We start from the raw sequence: 19,542 nt of genomic DNA on the forward strand, positions 1-19,542 counted from the left end.
CGAAGCCTAGCAAGAAAACATAATATCATATCATAACAGTATTAACAACTAAACAGTTCACAGAGCATAATCCAATAACCACAAGGCATTACTCAGTTCTTTCAGGCCATTAAGTCCATTCAAGACAACACACTGGTCAATAATCAATAATCCAGCTCCAGATACTCATTAAGTCATAGACAATATTCTACAACAGATATTCAACACATACATTCAGATTCAAGACACAATCAATCACATAATACACTCATACCACATAATAGCCAGGGCCGACGACTTAGGCCGCACCCTCTGTTTAACCCACGGACTCCGGCCCGCTTAAACCGAGCTCAGTGCATAATAAGTTATCCTCGAATACCAGTGTCCGAGCCGCGCCCTGTGCGCAAGTGTGGATTTCGGCACCCTTAGGCCGTTACCACATGTCCCCGTGGCATAATACCACCTTATGACATTCATACCATTATAGGGAACGCTTAGTCCCAACATATACACATGGTGTATCACAATCACATAACAATACATTCAAATATAGGGAACACTTAGTCCCGTCCTATCCACATACACAGGTGCAGTTTTCTTACCTTGATTCCAAATGCTTTAATTAGAGAGAACGACCCCCGAGCACGATCCATTCCTGAGCCCTAGCTTATCACCTAGTCACAACCAAGATAATAAATTCCATTAATACTCGGATATAGGTTTCTGGTTATAAAACTAACTCTCAGGCAACCGAATTCCACCAAACACGGTGGTGAAGCCAATCCCGGGCACACTAGACTACCTTCCCGTTCTTAAAACCCTCAAAAACCCATGTGTACAACCAAGGGCTGCGACCCTTGAAGCTTAGCCGCGACCCTTCTCCAAAACAGAGCCAACACCACACCTGAAGGGGACACGCGCCACGACCCTTGCTTTGGGCGCCGCGGCGCTTGCCTTTGGCCGAGCCTTCTTGGCTCCTTGGCAAGCTAGGGCCGCAGCGCTCTGGAACAGAGTCGCGGCCCTTCCCTTCGAACCCAGAATTTCCACCATTTCCAACCTCCAAACCTTACCCAAAACCATCCCAAAGCGCCCTATTTTCATAACAATCATTCCCAACACTTTTAAGACAACTTTAAAATCTTAATTCAACAGAAAACCTAATCTAAAACTCATTGTAATCCATGTTTCAATCTCTGAAACTCAAGAACATCAAACACCATAACCAACCATTCAAAACTCAGATTTAAACTTCTAAACCATAAATTAAAGTTTACCTTTTCAGCTGAACCCCTTTTCTAAGCAGAATCCCAGCTGGTTCCCAAGTTTCTAGCTTCAATTCCACCTTAAACATCAAAATTACAATTATCTTACTACTCAGAAAACTCAGAGTTTCTAACCTCAAAAACACAGTTTGATTCTCACCTTGGCTTTGATTAAATGTTCCTTGGATAATCCTTGAGCTAAGCTGTTAAATCCCCACTGAAATCCTCTGAAATCCCAGCCTAAATCCTCCAAATTCCCTCTGTTTTCCATGTGTTTTTCCTTAGTTTTCTTGAGAGAGAGGAGGGAGAAAGAATAAGAGTCGGTTTATTTGTGGTTCTACTATTTTCTATTTTTAGTAAGTCTAACATTATCATTTAAGTCAAACCCAAGGCTCGGGGTGCCGAAACCGTCCCCGAGGCCAAAATGGTAAAATCTCCCAATATTCCCACCTAGACATCCTAACCTCAAATATATCTCTATATATTTATTTTCATAACCCGATAGTCTAAATAATTACCCAATACCTATAATATCCCTGACTTATCCAAAGCCAACTATTAAACCCCGTTGTGACTTTCCCCGCTACCTGCTCCCTAGGATCGCCTCGTGCCGCTAATTACAAACACACACACCTGTACACGCACATATATTTATCCATCTATCCACATAATAATGTGGTCTCAACAATTATCACACACATTCACATTTATGCCCTAACGGGCCAAGATTACCATTATGCCTTACCAGCCAAACAGGGCCCGCATACTTATTCAATACCCATTTCACGCTTTCTTACCATTAATTCTCTTAACCTCCAATTATTCCCTCCTGGCACACTAATCAAGGCCCTTAAGCCTTATTAGTAATTTTGGGTCGTTACACTTAAGGCCTTGATTAGCGTGCCTAGAGGGCAATAATTAATTTATTATGTTGATATGTGAATTTGATGAGTATGTGATTAGAAATGCATGTTTATTTGAATTAAATATGCATGTGAGCCCCATTTCGTTGTTAGGAGAATATTTGTAATTTCAGTCCGTTGAGGGCATAAATGCTATAATTATGAATATTGTGCTTGACACCATGAGTGAGTGGTGATTTAGTTGTGATGCAAGAACCGAGACAGTCCTAGGGAGCAGTTTAGCTAGAAAGTCACAACGGGGTCGAATACCCGGTTTGGGAGGAGCCTAGGAGTATTTTGGGTATATAATATGAGTTTGTGATTTATGGAGTAACGGGTAGTAATTTAGTAAAGATTTGATTATGCCAAGATTAACGGGGATTTATAGGTGTACCCAAGGACTTAGCGAGATATGTCAAATGACTAAATTACCCTTGGTGGTATTTGAGGACATAGACTAGCTTAAGGGAGCAATTTAGTCATTTTGTCAAGAGGATATACACAATTTGAGATGTGGGACTCTAGAAGGACTAATACAAACAAAGAAAAGGAAGAAAAGAATCAACTTCACTCAGCTCTTTCTCCCATTCGGTTCTCCCTCTCTCTCCGTGGTGTTTAATTTTTGAAGTATCTTAGGCCAGAAATTGAAGAGTTCAGAGGCTTAGTTAGGATCAAGGGTAAGTTTTTAATTCAATTCTTTGTTAAATTTTGCTGGGAAGTGTTGTGGTTGGGAGCTAAATGGTGTTTTGATTTGTGGTCATTGGAATGAAGTTTTGGCAAGGCTAAGCTTAGGAATTTGAGGATTTGAGCTTGGAACTGGATTTGAAAGCTTCTCAAGGTCGAATTCCTACTTGAGGTAAGAGTTTCATTGATTTCTGAAATGAATATTCTAGTGTGGTTTAAGTTTTGTGGAGTTTTAAACCACTAGGTGATTTTGAGTTTGGATGAGTGTTTGAGTTGCTATACTATTTATTTGAAGTTTTAGGTCGAATTGGAACTTGGGTGTACTTGGTTATTGATTTGGATAAGTTTAGGCTTGGGAAAAATGGTAGGAAAAACCCAGTTTTCTGGGTTCGCGTATGAGTGTCGCGGCCTTGTTCTTCTGTGCCGCGGCGCTGGGTTGAATCGGGATAAGGGAGACCTGCTGGGCGTCGCGGACCCTATAGGGTTGTGCCGCGGCACTAGGCCACTTTTATGATGTGGGATTTTTTTTTTTTAGGGCTTTGACCCAAGGGGCTCGGGGGATGCTTTCGCCACCTCGTGTGGGGAAACAGGAGGTCCCGAGAGCACGGGATTGGTTCCGGGTTACAATTATAAATTAGTTAGTAACGAAAGTGTTACTTGTGTGTTGTGAGTAGGTTTTCAGCGAGGCTCGGGTTAGAGGACTGTGCTCGGGATTTCAATTCTTATGAAGCTTAAGACACAGGTAAGATAATTGTTTGTACCCGTAGAGTTATGTGGTGTGTTGTACTATATGTGTTGTTTATGTGTGTTATGTCATATTTGTGATTATGAATGATCGGCAAAAGTCAGTAGAGGGAAGGGTTGGGAGCGGCAAGAGCCGGGAGAGGCCAGGGCCAGGACCGGCAACAGCCGCGGTCGGCAAAAGCCGGGAGAGGCAAGGGCCGGGACTGGCAAGAGCCGGGACCGGAAAAATCTGGGAGAGGCAAGAGCCGAGAGGCAAGGGGCCGGGAACGATGTTGAGCACTCAGAGTGCAAGCCGTTAGGGCGAGAGCCTCCTAGGATGCTGGAGTCATCCTCTCTGTGCAAACCGCAAACCCAGGGCCTGGTAAAGCGCTTGGGACGGTATGGCCACTATGTGTTTAGCCTGTTGGCTACTTTGATATATGCTGTTGTAATATTGAGTTGTTGTGTAAATATATTGTTGTATTATTAGGTTGTCGTGACATAGTGCTAATGTGTTATTGCACATCTGTACTATTAGGCTGTTATGCCATTGTGCTTTTGAGCTGGTCTAGATGTTGTGTTGATGAGCATGCTAGTAGGATCTGGTATCTGTTTGTTACTCTTATTGAATATGAGTTGTGAGATATATTTTTATTGCAAATTGTGCTTGAAGTTCTCTTGCTGGGCCTCGGCTCACGGGTGCTCTGTGGTGCAGGTAAGAGCAAGGAACCTGGATCCTACAACCATGAGTTGGAGGGCATGGAGCGGTGTGTACATGTTTGGCCTACTTGGCCACCACGGCTGGGGTTATTTTAAGGAACACGTGGTAAACGTTCAGTTTTGTTGCTTAGGTCGACTGTACTTTACTTCAAATTGTAAATGTATTTCAAAACAGTATTTTGGGATCCCAATGTAATATTTTTACGAATTTCAATATAGGATCAACTTTGTATACTTAATGTTTATTAAATGAATCTTTATTTTCATCCAAACACACTTTTAAATCTTAAACATCGATTAGCGAGCTAGTGGCACATTTATAAATCACTTGGTAATGGCTCTAAGGAAGTAGGGCGTTGCACATCTACCCTACAAAGAGACCACTTCGTAGAAGACAAAAGGGGAGTCCAAAAAGATCCATAAGTCTAGATCGACCAAGTCGCCTTACCAAGGGGAAAATGGCCTTAAAGGAGGTCTTTGCAAAAATCTACCTCACAATCAATAAAAGGGCCTTAAAAATAGGCGCTTGCGAGACTTCACAAGTACCATCTCCCTATAAGGGTCCCAACCCAATGGGAGATCCCCTCAAGGACTGTAACGCCCTGGGTAGCCAAGACCATTACACTGTGTGTTTATAAAGGTGCAAGACTTGCTAATCAAGTCATTTAGTGAGAAACGTGTTACTGAAACTAAATTGAACTAGGGTTAAAATATTTTGGTCATAAAATATACACTTCATTTAAATAAACATTTTGTACATGGGATCCCAAAAGAAATAGAGTTTAAAGGACAATTCACAAAATTCTAGGATATATACAACAATTGGCCACTCTAAGGGAAAAATAGACATTTTAGGTTCTCCTGTCCCTGTACAATTCCTTGGCCGTGGCGACCGATCAGCTGACTATGTACATTCAGCCCCAGAGCTCTCCAACTCAGGACTAGTCCACCTTGCCCTTACCTTTACCTGCACCACGTAGCACCTGTGAGCCAAGGCCCAGCAAGAAAACTATAATTCATAGCATAAGCGACAACCAGCAAATAGATAATTCATAAATCATCAACCACATATACAATAGGTCATATTGCTCACATAAACAATGATACCAACCTACAAGCCAATAATCAGTTATTCAGATAACAAACTCGTCACAATCATCAGTTTAAACAACAATAAACATATCACACCAAAATCCAGGGTTGACGCCCTTTGGCCGCACCCTCTGATTATCCCACTGACTCCGGCTCGCTTAGGCTGAGGTCAGTGATTATGTACTCAACCTCAGCTACCAGTGGTCGAGCCGCGCCCTGTGCGCAAATATTGATTCCGGCACTCTTAGGTCGTTTATCACATGTCCCCATGGCATAATACCATCTCATGACATCACATACAAATATAGGGAACTCTTAGTCCCAACATAATCACATAACCAGGTGAAGTTTCTTACCTTTGATTTTGAGCGCTTTGGTTAATTGAAACGATCCTTGAGCATGATCCTGTCCGAGCCTTAGCGTACACCTAGTCGCAAACGTAACATAGAACCCTCATTAACATTCAATTAACCTAACCTCGGGACCAATCCCGAGCCCTCGGGAAGCCCCAATTCCACCAAACAGGGTGGTGGAATCCAACCCCGAGCCCTTGAGCTAAAACCTTAAGAAAATACCCAAAAATCCACTTCTAAAGGTAGGGTAGCGCTACAGCGCTACAAGCAGAGGCAAAATCCCCCAGAAAATCCAGGCATAGCGCTCTACTGCTAGTGCTATAGCGCTACAAACAGCACCAAAAATCCCCTGAGTTTTTCCTTCGAATTTCCCCGACCCTAAACTCCCTAAAACTCCTTCAAACCTCAACCACGCTTCAAATTAAGCCTACCATCCACTACATCTCATCCCACATGGCCCAACAACATCAAACTTGGTCAAATGCATCATTAAACACAGAAAAACAAGAATTGAGTTTGAAACTCAAGAACTCATCAGAAAAACCAGAAACTCAATTGATCAAGTCCAGAATTGTTACCTTTAATGGAGAATTTGACCCTAGGTTGCCCTCTATGACCTTCCAGCCTTTAGCTCCTCAGTTCCCAAGGCTCAAATCCCTTAATTTATATCCAAAGTTCAAGTTCAGAAATCAATCTCATCAAAACTCAGAAATCTCAAAAAGAACCTCAAACCTTACCTTAATCTTATAATTAATTCCAGCTAACCCTCTTCAATTACTTCAAGGATCAAAGTTCCAAGACTTAGCTTAGACTCTCTCTGAGTTTACAGCTTCAAATTCCACAAGAAATGGTGAGGAAGAAAAACCATTCGTGAGAGGGAATGAGATATAGGTCAGGAACTCTGTTTTTCCTTCTTTCTTTCTTCCTTTCCTTTCCTTCAGCTTCTAACACATTCTACAAATCCCTCTATGTCTAAAAAGGCAGAAAGACCCTTAACCTCTTTTCAACCATCAAATGACCATTTTTCCTTCCCATTAAAACCTAAGCCTTTAAACATTTTAAGGGCATTTTGGTCATTTGTTCCCAATTCCTGCTGATTCCTCAAGTGTTCCTAGTATTTACCACTTAATTCTCATCATCTAATTAATTACCAATTATTTTTCCCAATGTCAAATAGTCTCCAATATATTTCCCAAGTTCTCAGAAATACCCCCAGGCTCCCCCTGAGCTGGGTATAAATCACCACCGTGACTTTTTCGCTAAACCGCTCACTAGGATCGCCTCGAGTCACCAGCTGCAAATATATCCACATAATAATGTGGTCTCAACAATTTATCACAAATAATCATGTTTATGCCCTCAACAGGCCAAAATTACAAATATGCCCTTATAATCTAAGCAGGGCCTACATGCATACTAATACTCATAATCGTGCATCTCATATATCCATATAATCATATAAGCATGCTTATCACATAATCATGCATTTAATTATTTAAATCGCACATAGACCAATTATGCCCTGCCGGCACACTAATCAAGGCCCTTAAGCCTCATTAGTAATTTTGGGTCGTTACAGGGACCAAAAAGGGTTCTCATCATAATCCTAGGTTGACCAAAGACACCTAGCCCAAAAAGGGTCTCAAAGAAGACGCTTGCGAAAAGGGTCTCAAAGAAGACCCTTGCAAAAAAGGTCTTGAAAAATACACTTGCAAAAATAGTACTATGCATACTGACAGAAGGATGATTCTCACACAAAATAATACGTGCACAAAAAAAGATATAAAATGATAGCGAGAACCCAAAGGGTCAACATATCCTTACAAGTACTCAAGGTGCACCAACATACACAAATCACATGCTATAAATAGGTCTCAAAGAGAACCCTTTCAAAATAAAGAGGTCTCAAAGGACATGATAATGTTCCATCACAAAATAAGCATAAGACATAGCAGGACTTGTTAAAAGTTCCTCATGAAGAAAATAAGAGACCTGGAGAAACCTCTTGGGAAAAATAAGTCAAGTAGCATTACAACCAAATCGAAGTGAGAAGAAAGAAGTTGCCCATACATGGGAGCAAAAGACGGGGCAGAGAAAAAAAAACTTCGTGGCTTCCCACAAAGAGCACTCCATTCGGAAGCCATAGCAACAACGTGGTCACCGAATGAGGAGAGGTCAAGCCAAGATTATGTTTCCACACACCATTTAAGAACTTTAGCTTCTGCCCTCTTCTTACTCCTAGACGAAGAGGAAGCCTTCACTACGGCTGCTTCTATCTTGTGTGTGGCCTCAGCAAGCGGCTTCTCAAGTCCCAAAAACTTGACAGTAAGCCAATCATTCTCCACCTCGGCCAAAGATAGGTCTTTTGTCGACATCACTTATACTTCAAGGGTATCAATCAACGAGCAAGTATTGGTAGACTTCATGGTCGAGTCGACCTGCTGATAGTGAAGAAAAATCCAACAAGATGAAAAGACCACAATAAAGAATTCTTAAAGCACTCTTCACTCTAAAATATGACAAGCGCTGGATACATACAAACCACCCAGAGCAACATCTTAGGAGCACCGCACGAGGGCTCAGCTTTACTAGGCGCTCCTTCTTGGGCCTCTCTGGGTAGTCTGCCTCAAGCTCCTTTGTGCGACCCAATGTCATGTATACCAATAATACTCGTGGTATCTGTACCAAGGAATGATTGGCATTAATTAAACTTCAAGGGAGTCCCGAGAATCACTACATATGAAGTATGCTTTTCCACATCTTAAAAACAAAGAAACACAATCTTACCTTACATGTCATAAAGATGGCACAAAAAGAGTCTACATGAGTGCCTAAAGACCCTCTCATGGACTGGGGGAAAGTGTAGATGCCAAAAACTCTGCACCAATAAAGAACCCTCATCCCCTGTCTCTCAAAGAATTAGCTGAGGATGGGAACAAGTGAACATGACCTTGAAAAAAACACACCTCGCCCACGGCGTTACGCCCCACACCAAGGGCATCGCAAGGCCCCCATCGCACCTGCTCCCATGGCCTCGCGCTGAGGCTCCTATGAGGCACTCGCCTTGCGCCTACTCCCATGGCCTCGAGTCGAGGCTCCTGTGAGGCACCCCCCTCGCACCTGCTCTATTGGCCTCATGCCTAGGCTTCTACGAGGCATCCACCTCACGCCTGCTCCAATGGCCTTGCGCCTAGGCTCCTGCGAGGCACCTGCCTCATGCCTTCTCCTATGGCCTCGCACCGAGGCTCCTGTGAGGCACCCTCCTCACAACTGCTCTCATGGCCTAGCGCCTAGGTTCCTACGAGGCACATGCCTCATGCCTACTCCCATGGCCTCATGCTGAGGGTCCTGTGAGGCACCCTCCTCGCACTGAGGCTCCTTCGAGGCACCCACCTCGCGCCTGCTCTCAAGGCCTTGCATCGACCCCCTATCGACATGGTTGTGCGCACCCACCTTTTACCTGCTCACACAGCCTTGCGACGAGTCCCTCGCGACATGGCTGCATGCCTAAAGTCTCGAGAGGCCCCTCTCATCTCGCCTCCATAGACCATCTTACGAGATCATTGCTTCCCCAGCATTTTGTGAGCGTGCTCCTTGTTGACGAGGCCCTGTCCTATTTTCTAGGGTAGGTGTCACCAACAGGATGCACCTCCTTTGTGTATCCCTATCATGGCAACAAGTGGACTTGACACATAGTAGAATACAGAGAGGCTTAAGGCATAAGTGTAGCTAGGGAAGGTGAGAGTGTCTATCAAGTACGTGGTACATGTGTAGGTACGAAATGTACGTCCCAACCAAGAGGAGTCCGAGTACAGGGTAATCATCTACGCCAGACAATTAGTGGCCATATAAGAATGGTACATAATAAAGACTTCCCCAGCATGCCTATGAGTTTCGTACCCAACAAGTAGTGGAGGTGCAACATGGTACCAAGGCAAGAGTATTTTTGCAGACCCCTGATACGTACTAGGACCGACCACCACTCCTACAATACAACTACCACCTGGTCTGCGAGTGCCTGCAGCCTGCAAATGAGTCCTCCTGTCCCTTTAGGACCACCATGTATTTGGAGCCAATAGTGCTCACCTATAAATAGGACTTTCCTTCACTTGAGAAGGGGGTCGGAAAAATATGCATTGTAACGAGAAATTCTTGAGTAATACGAATATTCTCTCCATTTTCACTCTTCAACTTCATTATAAGATCAGATAGCTATCCTAAGTTCTTCTAAGTTTCTTCACAACCCTTCATTTACTTTTAACCTCATAATTTTTCCGATCTAACTTTGTTGACGAGTTCTTAGCGTCAACAACTACTATTTTACTTCTTTAAATCATACAATTGTCACTCATAAATTTTTATTACAAAATTTATTTCACTGAAGTAATTCTTAGCTTAAATTTTACAAAATAATAAACTTATTTATTATTTAATAACAATAAAATGCGACAAAATTTATAATTACTTAAAAAATAATTAATTTGGAAAAAAATTAATTAACTTCATAAAAGTTCTCTTTTAATTTGGAAAAATTAAGTAAATAATACCAATGAAATGTGACATATTTATTTTCTGCAGGTCATCAAATTTACATTATTTATGATTATTTAAATATGGAAAAAGGGTCATATTATTTACATTTTAATAAGCCAAGTTCTAAGCACTTCTTAAATAAAAAATTTACAACTTTTAAATATTAAAATTCAGGATATAGTGTATTTTGAAACATACAATACTCATGTATGAATTTACACCATTTTCTTGTCTTAGTTTAAAAATATGATTTTAAGACATATTTTGCTTTCTTTTTAAATCAGTTTTACAAATCACCATAAGAATAAAATAAAATCATCACGCATAAGTAATTCAAAATGCACTCATCATCATTTTTAACACATTTTTAACAAGTTTCTCTAACATGTTTCCATACTTGAACAATTCAAGAATACAGTTAAACATGCAAAACTAATAACAACATCAAAACAAGCCTAAATCACAATGTATGTTCATGGTCAAATTCTATACAAACATAATAACATAAAATATCACAATTAACAACATGCTCATTACTCAAAATTTAAAAATAAAATCAAGAAACCAAAACACCACTCACAACCCTTTAATATAGCACTAGGCCGAAATCCATATACATACTTCTATTTTCAATTTTTCATTTTAACCACCCAAAACATCATGATCCAAAGACATAACAACATTCCAATATAAATCTTTTAACAATTAAAATTAAAATCCTAACATGTTTCTTATCTTCCAAAAATCATAACCAAGTTGATAGAGTATTAACTAAAATAAAAATAATTCATATATGCATAAATACAAATATACACAAATGAATCTTTTATTCATAGAAAATACTCATGCATGTACCACACATAAAATCTTAGCATGTTACTATAAGAAGTAAAATAAAGAACATGGAGAACAATCATCACATGCATAGAACCCTAAAATCTTACCACAACAATCCTTTTTACATATACTTATCAAACTCATATCTCTTTTTAAAACAAAATGGATTTAACATAACATCATCATCTAAACATATAAACATGTTTTTATTTTCATGATAACCCATTAGAACCCAAAAGAGTAACACAATCACAACACACTCAAATTCATAAGCATGTTTATCGAAATTCAAAAGAAACAAAATGAACCCTAATACATGGACTATGTCGAAACCTAGCCTCACAACAAGCCCATCAAGACCACAAATATTGATACTCCAATATACACCATAGACATGCCTTCTCAAAACAACAACCAAATTTCAAAACCATAAACAAAATAACAATACACAACATCATATTGGCAAAAGACTAGGATTTCTCATTACCTCCTTGGTAGTGATCAAAGATACATAAGATATGATCAATCCTTTGGCACCTCAAGACCTAGGTTCAATCAAAAACCCAAAGAAAATAATCTATTTCTTAGAACTCAAGATGAAGAGAATAGATGGAAAAGAGAATAAAATCATTAGAACACTTTACCCTAGGATTTTCGAAATCCTCTTCTTCTTTTCCTTCTCCTTCTTTTTCTTCTTTCTTTCTTTCTTTCTTTCTCCCTTTCACGTACTCTCTCTCTCTCTTTTATTCTCTCTCTATGCTCGGTAGCCACAATGAGTCTCCAAGGCTCAACTCTTGTAATGTCCTACTTCCTTAGAGCCGTTACTAAGTGAGTTAAACACGTGCATTCAACTCGCTAATCGAGGTTTTAGAATAAATAGTGTAATTAAGCCATAAACAGAGGAAAAACTTTAGAAATAATTCCATTTCAATGAAAATCATAAAAGTTTGACACTTGGGATCCCAAAATACAGTTTAGAAACATTTACATCATATAAACTGAACCAAGTCGACTAAACGACAAAATCTAAGTTTATTTACAACCATCTCCCAAAATCCTCTGGTTGTGGCAGCCAGGCTGGCCCAACATGTACACGCCACCTCACGCCTGCTACACTCATGGTCGGTTGGCTTTCTCCTTACCCTTACCTGCACCACAGAGCATCTGTGAGCCGAAGCCCAGCAAGAAAACCCACAAACAGATAACATATGCAACACATATATCAAGCATATAAACAGGCCTCCATTGGGCTAAACACTTACGGCCTAGCCATCCCAGGCATTTACCAAGCCCTGGGTTCGCGGTCCATACCGTGAGGATATCCCAGGTATCCTTTTAAGGACTCGCCCTGGCAACTCGCACTCCACGTGCTCAACGCTGCTCCCGGCCCCTTGCCGTACTCGGCCTTGCACTCAACGTGCCTAACACCGTTCTCGACCCTTTGTCGTTCCCGGCCCCTGCCGACCTCGGCCTACACCGTTCCCGGCCCCTGCCGACCTCGGCCTACACCGTTCCCGGCTCTTGCCGATCATTCACATAATTGCATTCATAGCATAATAAGCAAGTACATAATACTAGAAAATATAGTCAAAGGGCCATGCCCTGCAATTCAAACATATTGGGCTCAGCCCTACATACCAGTTCTATTCAAACACATTGGGCTCAGTCCTGCATACAAGCTCTATGGGAACAAGGGTTTTCTTACCTGAGTCCCGAGCTCACCGAGCACCGATGTCCTGAGCACAGTCCTCTAACTTGAGCCTCGCCGAAACCCTAGTCACAACACAATAACCATATCCATCCATCAAGTTCTAATCCATTAAATAACTTAGAGCCATAACTCTAACCTCCAGGACCTTGAATTCTATCAATCCGAGTGATAAAATCCATCCCGAGCCTTAACCATTGAGTTCCCAAACCTAAACACCCTTAAAAACACAAACTAGCTCTAAGAGCCGCGACCCCACCCTCAAGCATCGCGGCTAGCCTCAAAACAGAGGCTAGCACTTCCCTGCAACACACACTGGCCGCAGCGTGCACACCAAGCGCCGCGGGGCGTATGAACTTCTCGGCCTCCCATGGCCGCGCGCGTACATGGGCTGCGGCGTGCCCATCCTAGGGTCGCGGCCCTCACCTCCAAACCCAGAAATCTTCATCATTTTTCTATATTTTCCTTAAGCCAATTCATCCAAAACTTAGCTAACAATCCCAGGCAATCAACACAAATATTCCAACTCAGTATTAACATCAAAAACCTGCTCCAAAACTCAACTAAAATACCCAAGAACAAATCAAGTTCCAATCACATGCATATCCTAATAACACAGTAGAAATTCAAGCTTAATTCCCATGATTAGAGCTTACCTTTGCTGAGTTAAATCTCTGAAGTTGAACCTTAATCCCCAAGCTCCTAGCTCCCAAGATTTCCCAGCTGAATTCCTCTAACTTCTAGCTAATTTCTCCAAGTTTCCCCTTAAGCCTCCAAAGAGAAGATATCTACTTGTTTAGAGAGAGTAAGTGAGTCGGTTTCCTGAGTGTTCTGTATAATTCTAAGGTTTATTTTATTCAACTTAAGTCTATGTGGTTACCTCAAGGCTCGGGGTACCAAAATGTCCCCGGGGGCAAAATGGTAAATTTCCCCAATATTCCCTCCTAGACATTCTATCCTCAAATATATCTCCAAATATTTATTTTCATATCCCGATAATCCCATAACACCTAGTACCCAAATTACCCCTCGACTCGCCCCAAGTCTGAATCTTAACCCTGTTGTGACTTTCTGACTAACCGCTCCCCAGGACTATCTCAGATCGTGCTGCACAGACATATCACATATATATCACATTTATCTCATTTATACCCCTAATATCCAGTCGGGGCCCACATGCACATTTAACTCAACTAAACATATATCATTATCACATATTCACATAAATCCACATATTAACATATTAAATCATTTATTGCCCTCCAGGCACACTAATCAAGACCCTAAGCCCGATTAGCAAATTCGGGTCGTTACAACTCTTCTCTTTTTATTTACCCTAAAGGTTGAAACCCTAACCTGGTGGGAATGGGAAAGTTCTTAATTACTAGTTTCCTTAATTCTCTCTCCAAGATCAAGTGATTAATACAAATAAAAAAATAAAAAGAAAAGGAAACTCCTCCCCTTAGTTGACCGGCCCTTCTTCTCTCCCTCTATCTCTCTCTACTCGGCCACCAAGGCCAACTCACACACTCAAAATCAAACTTACACTTACCCAAAATAACTCAAGACAACTAATAGCAAATCCCTCCCACACTTCACTTACCCTTATCTTATATTCTTTAATTTCCAATCAAGAAAAATGATCAAATAAATTAGAAGAGATTTTCCTACACTAGCTCTCACTCACACGCCACTCTCTCTCTCTCTCTATAAAGCTTGTTTCCATTTTCACACTTGGGTGAATACAAGTGTTCTAGAACTTCCATTTCATAATTTCTAAAATATAGGGAAATTACTAACATTCCCTCTATATAGTCTAAGTTTATGGTAATCTCGTGCATGCTTACCATGCATACCATGCACATGCACGCATACAGGTACACAAGTCTACCACTACTAACCATGCATTCACATGCACACAATCAAAACTCATGCACAATGAATTTTTAAATAAATAAAACAAATAAAAATCCATTCACACAATTAACACTTAACACTTAAATAAATAAACTAAAATAACTAAACACTTAACAAATAGTAATAAAAAATAAAAATAAAAAATTGGTGCACTACAATAATCCATTGTTGACTTTATTATAAATTCATATTAATTTTTAGTAACATAAATTTAAATTTAATCTCACATTAAAATCATGATCAGAAACGACCAAAATTTATAGCAAGCAAAATTGCTAAAATGACCATACTTAAAAGTTAAATATTACAAATGACCACACTATTATCATGATATTTTAATTAAAATAATGAATATAAAAGCACAATAAACCAAAATACATTAAGTATTTTTAATGGAAAAATCTCTGTACAGTATATTTGGTGCATTAGTTCTTATTTAAAAAAATAAAAAAGAAACACATTGGAACTTCTTACATATATTATTATGAATTATATTTTCATTAACTTATACTTTAATAGTAACTGGATTCATTTATTATAAAAAAAAATGCAAGACAAACAAATTATTTCAACATTAAAAGAATGATTGGGGAATGTGATTAAAAGAGTTGTGCTCATTCAAATCAGTGACGAAAATGGTGTCCAATGTAATTTGAAGAGGATTTCCACCAATTTCTTCAAGCAATACTAAAAGGTTTTCTGATTCTTTGAGAAACGATCGAGGAATGTGGTACCTAGAAAACAAATTAAAGAAAATTAGAATTCAATATGAGTATCACAATTACAAAAATTCGCGTGATCTAGTCATACATGCAAGAGTCCCACGTCAGTAGATCGTAATCCTTGTGCTCTTAGAAGGTTGATCGATCGACTTCCAGTAAGTGGTCAACTGACCACCTTAAATTGGTCTGCTGACCTCTAATGGGTGGTCGATCGATAATTATATGAGGATGTTTTCTGGCTCAATTTTCATTCAAATAATATGACATTAAGGCACTAAGGTTTATACGCAATTCTAAATCAATCAATTGAACTCATCAATCAATGATGTAAAATAAAATAAAAAGCTAATGGGAAAGGTAAGCTAAAGATTCAAAAGAATGCCTCAAAACCATTATCTACTAGTTACAATAATATGTGATTTAAAAAGTTCCCTTACTCATTGTCAATATTCATTTGCTCATCAACATGCCAGCATATAAGCGCAAACACAATTTTTAGATACAATAAAATGTGATTTCAAAAGTTCCCTTACTCAAATTCAAAAATATCAATTCAAGGTTCCTTGACTTCCCTTCTAGTCAAAGCTCAAAGAAACAAATATATGTAAATGAAAACATAATAAATTTGTCTTCAAAAGTATTCCCACTGTGTGAACTTTGCATTTGGTAAGCTCCAAAAGAGTAAGTTCTACAATAACAAGTTCCCACAATGTGAATTCTACATTTGACAAGCTACAAGACAACAAACTCTATAATTAAAGAGTGTTGAGAAAATAAATGTTTAAGGCTAACCGCATTTGACAGCTAAGTGTCACAACTGTCATAATATTCTGTGCATTGATTTTATTAGTGATTTGGTACAATTATGATAGGATTGTGCAAATATTCTATTCACATATGTAAATCCTTTATTACCCAATATTGACATTTTTATTAAATATATCAAATATTGATCTTAGTCATAATTGGGTTGAGTAATACAATTGTTTGTTTATTCTCTTAATTATTTCATTCCTTCTCCACATTCTCTATTTTCAAACTTGGCATCAGAGCCAATGTCGACTACCAATGACAGCGACAAAACTCCCACATCTGGGAATCCTAAGGATTCAGCCACCAACCACATCAGCTCAAACCCCCTACCTCGAATATTTCTTTGACTCAACCTTCCTTCGCTCCTCTGATCACCTCCCTTAACCTGCCCTTTGCCCTAAAACTTGACCGCAACAACTACTCCCTATGGAAAATAATGGTAACTGCCATTGTTCGAGGGCACAGACTCGACAGGTTCCTCAACGGTTCCAAGACCAAGCCGCGAGAACTGCTTCTCGCATCCACTGAAGGTTCTGCTTCTTTTGTCGTTAATCCTAAGTTTGAATAATGGATTGTTCATGACCAGTTGCTGATCGGTTGAGTTTATGGATCCATGATCGAGTCTGTTGTTGCAGAAGTCATGGGGTGCGACTCGTCCTATTCTGTGTGGCACAGTCTCGCAACACTCTTTGGTGCTCACTCGAAGTCTCGCACGGATGAGCTTCGAACAAAGATCCAAACCACCAGGAAGGGAGCTCTATCCATATCTGAGTATCTACGGCAGAAATGCCAATGGGTCGATACTCTTGCTCTCTCAGGTGATCCTTACCCTGAAAAACATCTCATTGGTAATATTTTATATGGTTTGGATTTAGAGTACTTACCAGTTGTGACAATCAGAATCCCGTGATCCATAGGGGAAAGATCGGGTAAAAAGTTGTGCAATCCCACATTGCCTGGGGAAGGTTAAATGTGATGATTCTAAGACTGTGTTGGTATGGGACTACACAGTTGAAGATGGCTTAAATGGATTGATGGGTACTACCTATGCCAACAAGATGCATCTTCTTTTCGCTAGCCCATCACTTGAGAACTCCAAAGTTAAGCGTGCTTGACCTAGAGTAGTCTTATGATGGGTGACCTCCTGAGAAGTTTTTCCAGGAAGCGTGCGAGTGAGGACAAAGCACGCTAGAAAGACTCGTGTTGGTTTGTAGAGCCAGCCGTCATTCCAGGAAGCAGCCATAGTGATGTGGGGCGTTACACCAATCATTGTTCAAGTTGAGGCTCGTATGTCTACCTCTTGGCAAGAGCTCGAGGACATTCTTTTTTCTTTTGATAGCAAGATGGAAAGGTTGATTTCCCTCTCTGACACACCCAAGCTACCCAACTCAACTCAGCTACAAGTAAATTTTGTGCACAAACCGCAAAGGAACAATCAGGGCAGCGCCTCTGGCTCTTTTTCTAGAGCAAACAAGGGAGGTTATAATCAAGGTGGTGGATGGTCTAGAGGCAGAGGTGGAAGATCCAATGATCGTTTCGGGTCGTAAAAACCTACTTGTCAAGTTTGTGGGAAATATGGGCATTCCGATGCAATATGCTACAACCGCTATGACAAAAGTTATATGGCCTCTCAACCAGGAGAAAATACTCAGGGTAAATCGTCTTCCAACCCTTCAAATTTTATAGCTACACCTGAGATTGTTGAAAAATGACCAATGGTACGCAGACAGTGGTGCCAGCAACCATGTCACCTCCAATGCTGATAATCTGCAATATAAAACAGAGTATCACGGTAAGGATAACTTGGTATTTGGTGATGGTAATAACCTCAATATTGCTCATATTATCAATGGTGACATTAAGACAAAAACAGGTCATAACTTGCTGCTAAAGGACAATTCTACATGTTCCTAAAATCACTAAAAATCTTGTTAGTATTTCTAAACTTACATTGGATAATAATGTGCTCATTGAATTTTTTTCTGATTCTTTCTTTGTGAAGGACAAGCAAACAAGGACGGTATTGCTCCAGGGGAGGCTTAAGGATGGCATCTATCAATTTGACACACCTGCTGCCCAAACCAATAAATCTATAGTCGCCAAATCAGTTCAGTCAATTCAACCTTTTGAGTCTTTTAATTCCAATAAGTTGGGTTCAACACTTGCTTTGTTTTCTCAATCGAGTCAGTCTGGTTAGCCCGTGTCTTTAAATTCCAAAAAAGAAGTATGGCATAGGAGATTAGGCCATCCTTTAAGTCGTGTCTTGAGTCAAGTTTTGAACTCTTTGAATGTAAAAATTTTAAGCAATGAAAATGATAGTTTCTGTGATGCTTTTCAGATTGGTAAGTCTCATGCTTTACCCTTCAACCTGACAAACAATAGAGCACAATTTCCTCTTGATTTAATCCACACAGATGTTTAGGGTCCAACACCTATCCTTTCAATACTAACTTCATATTTTATATTCACTTTGTTGATGATCACAACAAGTATACGTGGATTTATCAATTTAAAGCTAAATTTGAGGCATTACAAGCCTTCATTCAATTTAAAACCTTGGTAGAAAACCAATTCGAGAGAAAAATAAAAAAATTACACATAGATTGGGGTGGGGAATACCAATCCTTTGCCAAACTTGTCACTGATTACATAATCTTTTTCCAACATTCCTCTTCCCACACATCAGCTCAAAATGGTCGAGTTGACCAAAAACATCGCCATATCACTGAGATGGGCCTCACTCTCCTAGTTCAAGCAAGTATGTCTTTAAAAAATTGGTGGGATGCCTTTGTCACCACTGTCTATTTAATCAATAGGCTCTGATCACCAATACTTAATGGAAAATCTCCATTTCAGGTAATTTATTCTCACATTCCAGATTATAAATTTCTCAAGACCTTTGGCTCTGGTTGCTTTCAATGTATACGCCCATAACAATCTTAAAATTATCATTTCACTTAGTTAAATGTGTCAATCTAGGCTAAAGTGAGGCTCACAAAGGGTACAAGTGTTTAAGTTCTACAAAAAGAATCTATATCTCTCGAAATGTTATCTTCAATGAACTTGAATTTCCATTCAAATCAAGTTTTTTAAACAACTTCAGGCCTGAACAGTGAGTTCTAGTTGAAGCTCCTTCTTGGTATGCTTCCACTCTCTTACATGTGCCTGTTTCCACTCCTACAAACACATCTTATACTTCTGCAGATTCTCAAATTGATAGGTCTCACTCTTAGGCAGCCTCTGAAGCTTCATCCTCCTGCGCCTCTTCATCGAGCAAAAATCAGGTACACTCTTTCA

The 19,542-nt window shown here is 39.9% G+C and overlaps 1 protein-coding gene across 2 annotated transcripts in view; it reads right to left on the minus strand.

The window, feature by feature from the left end:
* Positions 1-15,155: 15,155 nt before the first annotated feature.
* The window catches only part of LOC133800123 (beta-galactosidase 6), an 86,840-nt gene continuing 82,453 nt past the window's right edge, over positions 15,156-19,542 (minus strand). For both annotated transcript variants that reach the window (XM_062238094.1, XM_062238091.1), the window contains one exon: positions 15,156-15,444. In XM_062238094.1, the coding sequence (XP_062094078.1) occupies positions 15,285-15,444 (160 nt within the window). In that variant the 3' untranslated portion in view covers positions 15,156-15,284. The remainder of the gene's footprint in view (positions 15,445-19,542) is intronic.

This window comes from Humulus lupulus, chromosome 1 (genome assembly GCF_963169125.1).
Source record: "Humulus lupulus chromosome 1, drHumLupu1.1, whole genome shotgun sequence".
NCBI lineage: Eukaryota > Viridiplantae > Streptophyta > Magnoliopsida > Rosales > Cannabaceae > Humulus > Humulus lupulus.